Source organism: Chaetura pelagica, unplaced genomic scaffold, assembly GCF_000747805.2.
Source record: "Chaetura pelagica isolate M959 unplaced genomic scaffold, ChaPel_1.0 scaffold430, whole genome shotgun sequence".
NCBI lineage: Eukaryota > Metazoa > Chordata > Aves > Apodiformes > Apodidae > Chaetura > Chaetura pelagica.
This window is the reverse complement of record NW_009952159.1, coordinates 537,672-547,955: the sequence shown is the minus strand read 5'-3', so window position 1 is coordinate 547,955 and position 10,284 is coordinate 537,672. Positions and strand designations below refer to the sequence as shown.

The 10,284-nt window shown below is 42.7% G+C and overlaps 1 protein-coding gene across 1 annotated transcript in view; it reads left to right on the top strand.

The window, feature by feature from the left end:
- Nucleotides 1-10,284, top strand: part of UVRAG (UV radiation resistance associated) — a 99,973-nt gene that overhangs the window by 30,950 nt on the left and 58,739 nt on the right. The window contains exon 6 of the mRNA XM_010007185.1: nt 9,758-9,863. Within this exon, the coding sequence (XP_010005487.1) occupies nt 9,758-9,863 (106 nt within the window). The remainder of the gene's footprint in view (nt 1-9,757; nt 9,864-10,284) is intronic.

Below are 10,284 nucleotides of genomic sequence, written 5' to 3'. Positions count from 1 at the left end.
AGTGACAGAGCCCTGGGCCAGGCTGCCCAGAGAGGCTGTGGAGTCTCCTTCTCTGGAGACATTCCAACCCCCCTGGCCACGTTCCTGTGTGATGTGCTCTGGGTGTCCCTGCTCTGGCAGGGGGGGTGGACTTTATGGTCTTTCCAGGTTCCTTCCAACCCCTAAGGTTCTGTGATTCTGAGTGATTTCTGAAACTAGAAATAGGGACAAAATACCCAGTCAGGATAAGCAGTTGTATTGTTGAAAAACTCATTAGTAACTCAGAGGAGTTTCTCTGAGCCTACAGTCAGTGAAATTGCATGTGCCAAATGCTGTAACTGCCTTTGGGCAGCTGTTTTTAACACATGGAAATTTTGCTGAACTTGAAGCTGTTTTTCATAAGCTCTGTGAGTGGGGGATGGTGGAGTGAGCAAGGTCTTCATGGGCTTAAAGCTGCTTTGTGCTGAGGTGTATCTCGGGATGCATTGACCTGTTCTCAGCTGAGGAGAAGCACAAGGCAAGTCAGTTTTGAACATTGCCAGAGGGTCCCACCTCAACAGCCAGTTGCTCAGTCACTTTGCTATGATACAGTTGCTATAAGCACCAGTTCCAAACTTCAGGCATTTGATGGGGTGAAAAGGAAGGAAAGCTGGAAGAAAACAAGTTATCAGGTGCTCTCTGTCTTTGGAAGGTTGTACAGTGTTTGATGCCAAACCCAGAGGTGAGCCACACAAAGCTGTACGTTTGTGTGAGCTCTCCTGAAGTTCCTCAACTTCCATTCCCAACTCCATGAAGGAAGTGAACCCAGGGGAGCTGTGCAGTAGGTAGGATTCAGTCTCTGGCCCCTGCAGTTCTGACTGCAGGGAAATAGAGAGTTGTTCTTAGCCCTTTTCCCTTTAGGATGCTGGTAGATGCATATTTAGAGCTAAGGGGAGCTATGAAAGATTTTTTCCATGTCAAAATATGTACTGACAGTTAAGTCTTTGGCTTTGAGCTTTTTCCTTTGCTTTTTGTTGTTTTTCCCTCAGAAAAGTATCCCAACTCATAACCATGACCAAAGGCTTTCTAATTATTGTAGTTATGGATGTTCCTCTAGAAGGAACAATGCCACATGCTGAGAAGGTGGTGAGTGTGTGGCAGGAAAAGGCTGTCACCAACAGCCTGATGCTCTTGCAGTGCCTTGTTCTAGTTTTCCTGTATCTTAGCAATCAAATTGCTGGCTCACATTGCAGACTTTCAGACTTTAATGTTGGTATTGATGCTGCCATCACCCCCTCCCAGCAGATGTGGAAATCCACCTTCTCAAGTGTGGAATGGGTAGTAGGATTCCTCTTAGCCTGACTTGTGCTTGTAAGTCAGTGACTCTGCTAAAACTTGCCTTTCCTAGTGATAAGTGGGGCTGTTTTTCCATGATGGCTAGGCTTGATGTTTCTAACTAGGAAAGATTTCCACCTGGAGGACTTGGCTCTCTGCACTGTATAGGCAGCCAAGACAAGGCAGGCATCCCCTTGGCTTTGGACTTGAAAACCCAGGTGGCCTAAGGCCAGCATAAATAAATATGAAGTGTAATCAGACCTCTTGAGTGCCTCTGTATACTTTAACAAGCAGTCCTGAAATGGATGAACAGTATAACAAGTGTCATCTCTCTTGGCCTGAAAACTGTGGCTTGGAATTGTGGGGTGGTATCTTCCTGGGAAGTAGCAATGGAGATGGAAACTGGGTTCTGAATGTTTTGTTGTGGTTATTTTTTTTTTGAGAGGTTCCTTAGAGGTTTTGACCTGTGAAATCAGACTTTTGGAGAAATCTGTTCCCAGGCATTTTACTTGTGTGGTGCTAAGTTGTGTGGAAACTGAGGCTAATCACTCATCAGAAGAGTCAATTTACAAGCCTGACTTTTGCCAAAATCTGTAGAAGAGAGCAACATGGGTCACAGTAAGTTGAAACAGCCCATGAAGCATCAGAGAGGTAGGGGTTTTTTTTGTATGCTAACTTCGCTGCAGGAGCTGCACAGCAGGCTGCTGGTCTTGCTCTCATCTTCCTTTCCTAACATGTCTGCTAGAATAAAACATCCCCACAATGGCAGATTTTTAGTGAGTGATGGGCATGTTGCTACCTTGTGATCAAATTTGGTGTCAGAGCACTGTTTAAGAGAGAGATTATGAAGGATATGGAGCTGTTGGAGAGAGGCCAGAGGAGGCCATGGAGATGCTGGGAGGGCTGGAGTAGCTCTGGAGCCAGGCTGGGAGAGTTGGGGTGTTGAGCCTGGAGAAGAGAAGGCTCCAGGGAGACCTGAGAGCAGCTTCCAGTGCCTGCAGGGGCTCCAGGAAAGCTGGGGAGGGGCTTGGGACAAGGGGTTACATCTGGAAGAGGGGAGATTTAGATTAGATATTAGGAAGAAAGTTCTTTAGTGTTAAGGTGGTGAGAGCCTGGCCCAGGTTGCCCAGAGAAGCTGTGGCTGCCCCATCCCTGGCAGTGTTGAAGGGCAGGTTGGATGGGGCTTGGAGCAGCCTGGGCTGCTGGGAGGTGTTCTTGTCCAAGGCAGGGGACTGGGAACTAGATGGTCTTTTAAGGTCCCTTCCAACTCAAATCATTCTATGATTATACAGACCTCTTCAGAACTTCAAAAATAGCTTTATTTGTGACAGAAATAAAGACCATATCAATGAAGCAACGTTCACCCAGTCCTTCTCCTTTTTCTGGCCTTGTTAGAGTTGATGAAAAACAGAGCATGTTGCTTTATCTAAATTTTCTAACAGAGACCTGAAATGGTTTAGGAAGGAGGATTTTATGCACAGTGGAATTGGGACTCTTCCTTAATTTTTGTTATGACTTTGTTCTGGCTGTGACTGTAAGAATGGTGCCACTAATTGCTCCATCTTTCAGCCTGGGCAAAGAATTCAGTGAGTTTTGTCTCCAAAATGCTCAGAAATGCCCAGATGGATCAGGGAAAGTCAGTTCTGCATTTTGACTGCAAACAAATCCAATGGATTAAAGATCTCCCTTTTGGGAAAATGCTGTAAATTCTTTCATCATTAAAAAGAGGGCAGGGTGGGGAATGTACCTATGGCTGAGAAGCTGCTGAATGCTCCTCTGAGCATTATGACCATCCCTTGGTCTGGAGGGAGGGCTCGTTTCTCAACTTCAGCTGCAGAATTCTACTTCTCTTAGCAGTAAATGTGAAGTTTGGGGATAGTTTCCAGGAAAAAGTGCAGCAGTATGCACCTTCAGAAAATGAGTCACCCTCCAGTGGGTAAGGCCTGTGCTCAGTTGTCACAAACACCTTATCTGTTGTGTGGACAGCACAGTCAACTTGAGAGCAGCTGTTTCCCTTTTTGGGTGGAGCCTGTAACCCATTCAAGCTCAATTTATGCGTCATCCTTTTTCAGTTGTGCAGGGAACTCCAGTCTTAGCCCTGCTGACTGTCTCAGAAAGAGAATTGAACCTTACATTAAGATTTGTTAGCAAGTCACACATTGGCAAAAAGCTGTTGGATTATAGGAAGCTGAACCAGGGGGAGTTTAGGTTGGATATCAGGAGAAGGTTTTTCCCCCAGGGGGTGGTTGAGCACTGGAACAAGCTCCCCAGGGCAGTGGTCACAGCACCAAGGCTGCCAGAGTTCAAGAAGCCTTTGGATGATGCTCTCAGGCACATGGTGTAATTCTTGGGGTGCTCTGCACAGGGATAGGAGTTGGACTCAATGATCCTGATGGGTCCCTTCCAACTCAGCACATTCTATGATTCTATACGAGGATTGCTGTCCTTATAGGAGTCTTCTTTATGTATTTATGCCCTTCAGAAATCTGAATTTGCATATAATTTACCTTTTTTTGCCATAGAGAACACCTTGAATGTGATTTCTTTCTGTTGCCATGGCAGCGAGGTTTCTGTAATCATAATCTGATAAGCGCTGGTATAAAAAAACCACCCAAACCAAACAAACCCAACTTTCTCTGCTATTTGCCACAAATACACTCGTTCTTTGAATTAAAAAAATCAAGCTGTAAATCCATCCCGATGCTGGAGTGAAATCTATGATTTGGGATAAGCAGACAAGGGACATCTCAGGTTTTGTGGCTTCATTTCTGGAAAAAATGGTTTGTGCTTCACATTAAGACTCTCCTCATCTGTTCATGTCCTGTGAGTAATGAAGATAATCTCTGTACTCTCCAGCTTCTTTAACTGCTCCTCACACTGGAGACCAGAACTTCCCCTCCTGCCAGTCTGATAGACATGGTTTTCCCTTTTCTTCTCCATAGCTCAAAGCATCCTCTGTTGCAGGGTCCACATGGAGTCAATTATTCAGAAACTCAATTTGAGTCTTACACATGTAAGACTCAAATAAACTGTTTGAAAGAATGATGGAAAGTATCTGTGCTTCAACAGCACTGTCTGAGTTCCTTACAGCACTGGCTCTTGTAGAGGTTTAATGCCATAAATGAACAAGTCAGACTTGCATTTTATTCTCTTCTTACTCCCTACTGTCTTCTCTTGCCCTACATCTGCTTTTGACAAATTGTAGGTCTAGCTTTCTGAGGAAATTGGGAGAGGGAGTATATGATTATAAATTAGGAAAATTTTTCTTGTGGGAAAGCAGATGTAGCAAATGATGGTTTAAGGAGCTATGTAAAAAATATGTTCTAGCTGGCTGGCACTCTCCATAATCTAATTTTTGGACTGATGTAAAGTAGTATGTGTTCCATTGTTTGTATTTAATAGGAAAGTCTTGGATTATTGTTTTTTTTTCTTTAATAATAGGTTTGGGTATTTTACTTCCAGGATCCTGCATTTCACTTCTTGCCAGAAGTGTTCTGTTCTGTGTTCTAAATCCCTGATAGTAATTCTCAGTTTAAATTTAGCCTTATTGTAAACCAAGGTTGTTCTGGCATGTAAGACCATAGGCGGTTATTTCTCTTATGAGAAGTAGCTGTATGATGTGACTGCAGTAATCAGTTGATGTATTTATGGCTTAAAGTTCTGTACATGAAAAATCCAGATGTGTCTGATAGAAGCAAAATAGATATTTGGAGTGTGGGATAGACCTACAAAATCATGTATCAAATGTCTAATAAAGTTGAGACTCTTTCATTAATGTAAATATAAGCATATGTTAACTTAATAGGCACAACTGTCACTACACTCCAGCTTTCAGGGTTTTGAAGATTGCAGCCAGGAATGAACTTGCTATATAAACTAGTAAATCACTAGACTTAATTCATGACCAAGAGGGATGTCTCAGTTGCAGGATACTGCAGCGTGTCTTAATGGCAAGGGCTTCAGCTGAACCCTCAAGCATCCTGTGAGCTGAAAGAGCAAATTGTGATGTTACAGCACATTCCCCACTTGTAAAGTCAAGTTATGTGGGGATTGCTGCATTGTGCAGTTGTGGAAAGTCAGGGAAACTGCTTGATCTTGCATACAAGACAAGGATGTTGCAAAAGAATCATGTCATGGTGAAGAACTCCAAAAGTTGGCAACTTTTTTTTTTTTTTTTGTCCTCCAAGTCAGGACCCACAACAGGCTGATGGGCAGGTGGTTGTAGGTTGGTGTTGTTACAAATCTTACATGCAAGGTAGAAAGTAGGGACTTTTAGGGGATGAACATAATAGAATCATACAATAAAATCATAGTATCATTTAGGTTGGAAAAGACCTTTAAGATCATCAAGTCCAACCTTTAACCCTACTCTTCCGTGTTCACTCCTAAGCCATATCCTCAGGTACCACATCTAGACAACTCTTAAACACATCCAGGGATGGTGACACAACCACCTCCCTGGGCAACCTATTCCAGTGTCTGACAACCCTTTCAGAGAAATATTTTTTCCCAGTGTCCAGCCTAAACCTCCCCTGGTGTAGCTTTAGGCTGTTCCAAAAGAGGAAATAATTTTATTTCAGACTTGAACAGCTTTGAAGAAACACCCCAAATAATATTTCAGCAACTGAGGAAATGAAGCAAGTGAAATGGAGACATGTTGAAAATTCACCTGGTGCTTTTTTGTAGATAATTGGGTTTGCAGCTTTTGTTGGGCTTAATTCACAGTACATAGAGTCATCACCATAGAAAGGTGAAGGTTGGAAGGGACCTTAAAGATCATCAGGTGCTAACCCCCCTACTATGAGCAGGGACACCTCCCACCAGCCCAGGCTGCACAAGCCCCATCCAACCTGCCCTTCAACACCTCCAGGGATGAGGCAGCCACAGCTTCCCTGGGCAACCTGTTCCAGTCCCTTTCTGCCCTCATGGGGAAGAACATGACAAGACATACATGGCTGATGCTATTGTGTCCTACTGTCTTTTAAGCTTCTAAAGGAAGGGAGAAGATTTTGTTTCTTCTTAGTCTCCCCCATTTCAGAAAGCAGGTGATACAAGAATGGAAGTAGAACAGCTTCATAGATCTCCACCTTCAAACTGTATTTGAGTGGTCAGCAATTTTCATGTTAGCTTTGCTTTCCAGTTCTTTCCCAGGCAGCAGCATGGAGCTCACCTGACCTTGGACAATTGCACAGCAGCCCTGGGGGCCCCAAGCAACAGCAGTAAATCTGTCATTCTTCAGGTTCATACAACTCTGCTGCTGGCTGACAATGGCTGGGAGCTGCAGTAGAGACACCAGCACAGCCTCCAGACACGGGTGATGACACTGTTGGCTGAGCTGTCTCTTTAGAAAGGCTTGACTTTCTGCTGGAGCTGCCTTGGATTTCCTGACTGCCAAAGGAAATTTGGTAGAGATCCAGTGGCCTCTTGAAGCCCCACATTAGCTCTTAAAGTGCTATGGAAGTGCTAATTTTAATAATAAATAATAAAAAACTGGAGCAATCTAGGATGAATCCTGTGTTGGCTGATAGAACAGAGATTATGCCATCAGTTGGCTCATCACTGACAGCTTCTAAATGAAGGAGGGTGGTACTCAAAGCACAATCTGTGCTAACTTTAGGCTGCAGCCTTGGACCTGCATTCAGACTAGAAATGGAAACAGTATGAGGGCAATTAGCAGTGAAGTTTCTCTCCATTCATTATGTATAAATTTCAGTTCAGATTTATGGCCTCAACTTGCTGATCTCCATTCAGTAGAGCAATCATCATTGCCTCCACCAAAGACTGTCTTGTGCATGCAGAAGTCATGGACAAAATTTCCATGCTGATGTTCTTATGACTTAGTTTGTATTTCTGTTGTTGGATGAGCAAAGATTTCCATGTGGGGGCTTTTTTTGGCTGGGGCAAGGAGATTTCTGTTGACAGTTGCTGCCTTTGTGACATGAGGTCCCTAAAATTTTAATCTTGGAAAGTTTAACTTTGGACATGGTCATGATCTTACTGTTACCATTTTAAAGTTCTCAGAACAATACTGAACATACTGGGATTGCAAGAAAGGAAACTTACTGATACTGGTTGGCTCAGTGTAAATAGCACTGTTTGGCATCAAGGCAGCCAAGTTTAGCTGTAGGGTTTTTATATTGCAGGAAAAGACTGGATGATGTTTGGCTTAAAAAGAGAACCATTTCTCACTAAAAACAGACTTGAGTGTTGAACTATTCTACGTAGCAGTTTTTATAGGTTGAGAATATACCTTTAGGTACAGATTCTCCACATTGAAGAAGCATCCTAAGGTATGTTTGAGAAGTCAGAAGTGGTTAGGTAGGTCAGTCTGAGTAGATGTTTATTACTTATACTTGGGCATGAATAGAAAAAATTAAAGCTGTTTTTTTAGAAAATTTGTAGTTTGTTAGCCAAGTGTCACTATGAGGAACTCTCATGGCAAATGACCCTCCTAACAGTTTCTCAGTTTCATAAATACTTCTTCAGAATAAAACACTTCTCAGCAGTCAAATTTTGCTACCTACATGGCATGAGGACTCATAGGATTTCTTCCTTAATCACTTAACAGACTAAATCAAGAATGTTCTTCCTGTATAAAGTCTGATGAAGGGGAGAGAAAGGGAAAGGGAAATGTCATGCAGTTAATATGCTTTACTTAGAGGTTTTAGCTTTAGGTAAGACTTTGTTATGTCTGGAAAGAAAATTCTAGAATTTTGGAAAAGAACAGGCTGGAAATTGTTGAAATAGGAAACTTATACCCTGCAGAGCTCTGAATGAGGTTCAGGATGGTCAGCAAACCTTGGCTTTGATCTGTGTATCCATGTCACCTAGTCTCCAGATGAATTTGGGAAGGTAAGAGGTGTCAGTAGTAGTTCCCAGTTGGAAATAAGTGTTTCCAGGAGATCTCAGAACTCCATCAGGGATGTGAGGCTGAGCCCTTGGGTGACCCAGCACCCAGTGCTGTTGGTCTCAGCAGACTTTTTCCACCCCAGCAGCCTGTAGCAGCCAGCAGAGCCATGCTGCTTGGTGTATGATTTATGTGGGGTAGAGCTACTCCTAAGCAGCTCTTAGGCTGCAGGTGCTAGGAGCAGTCTGAGGAGCTCTAAAGAAATCAGTGCAAAAATCTACTACAGAGTGGTGTAGAAGCAAGAGTATGAAGGAACTAAAAGTGTCTGGTGACTTAAATGTATTCACTTGGAGTTGAATCATGTAAAAATCCTAAATCACAATGATCTTATGTAATATTACTGGCAGTGCTTGTTCCCTGATGTCCATTTATAATCTTCTCTCCATGCATTTGTTTGCTGGGATAGGTGGTTTGATGACCCAAATTGTAATGTGTGCTGTTGAGATGGGATGCTGAGGGATGATGGTGTGAGAAGGAGTAATGCTTTGTGGTTACTCATACCTGAAGCATGCAGCCTGGTTGTCTTGGTCTAGCTGCATGCAGACCATTAAAAGCTGTTAGCCAAGAACTTGAAGTAGTAATGCTTCAATTGCTCATAAATCTGGAAGAGATTAAAGAATGTGAAAGGAAGGAGCTGAGTAGCCTCTTCTATGTGCTCCAGTACCTCAGTCTTTGGCTCACAGCAGATTTGTAGCCTTGCTCTGAAGACATTCCTGTGAAGAGGTAGAGAGTTTTAATTTTGGCAAAGCAGAGGTGGCGATTAAAGACTTGAAATAGGCTTGGTCTTTTCATTATATTTGCCTAGCAAAGCATTAATGTCATAAAGTAGATTATCTCACCTGGTTTTTGTTGTTTTGAGGGGACCTGAGTTAAGTGCTTATCCCAGCAGCAAGGCTGCCTGAAGAATATCCTTAGAAAAGGAGAAGCTGTTAGTGGTGACACTATGAATGGGAGCAGTGAGCCTGGGTTTGCATGCCTTCAGAGACACAGTCTGTGGCTACAGACCAACTCTCATTTTTTCTAATATGCTAATTGCATGGACAGTGGGACTGAGTGTATCCTCAGCAAGTTTGCTGATGACACCAAGCTGTGTGGTGTGGTTGACACCCTAGAGGGAAGGGATCCAGCCAGAGGGACCTGGACAGACTGGAGAGAAGGGCCAGTGCCAACTCATGAAGTTCAACAAGGCCAAGTACAAGGCCCTGTGATAACAGAGCTCATGGTAGCTGTTGTGTGTTTCTGTCTCAATGTTATTCATGCTAGAATTTAATTAATTACATGAGATCTGTGTAATTACTTTCTCAGCTACAGCTTTGTCTTATTGGCATCTATTGAATTTAGCAAATGAAAAGAACATTTGGTTCATGATTGAATTTAGAGACTTCCTGGTTTGCTTTGGATACTCATGTATCAACTGTGCGAGTTGTGATTCCTTTGTTGATGTTTTATTTCAAAACAGAAGCTGACAAACTGAATTCCCTGCAGCTGGTTTTGAGGAGTCATGTGGGGAACCTTTAGTATTTAACCTTTATACTCTAACTTCTCTTCTCCTGACAGGCTTCACAGAGCCCAGTGTGCAATTAAACAGACTCAGGTAACTGTTCAGAAGATAGGGAGGGAGATTGAAGAGAAGCTGAGATGTACATCTACAAGCAATGAACTGGTAAGTTTGTGTATTTAAAACCATATTCTACAGGCTTGCTGAAGCATCTTGACCACAAGCTTATTTTTTTTACACTTGAAATCTTTATTTAAACCTGTCATTTCAAAGGGGGACTCATCTGAATGTGATATAATGGATTTTAGATTTGTGTATTGCTCAGATGAATTGAGAGGTGGCTTATCCTATTTTTGCCTTTATTTTGTATAATTGCTTTTATACTGTACAAGCATTGCATAATGCATGAGAGAGCTGTATCAGGAAAAATAAACTTAAAATGATTTAGATAAATCTTGACAGGAACCTGTGGTGGATGTAGAGTGAGGTGAGTCTACTGACTGTATCTTCTTGCACCTCTGCTCCCTTTGGGTGAACAGAATTCATGCAAAAGCTGTCAATCAAGTGACATGTTCATTTACAGCAG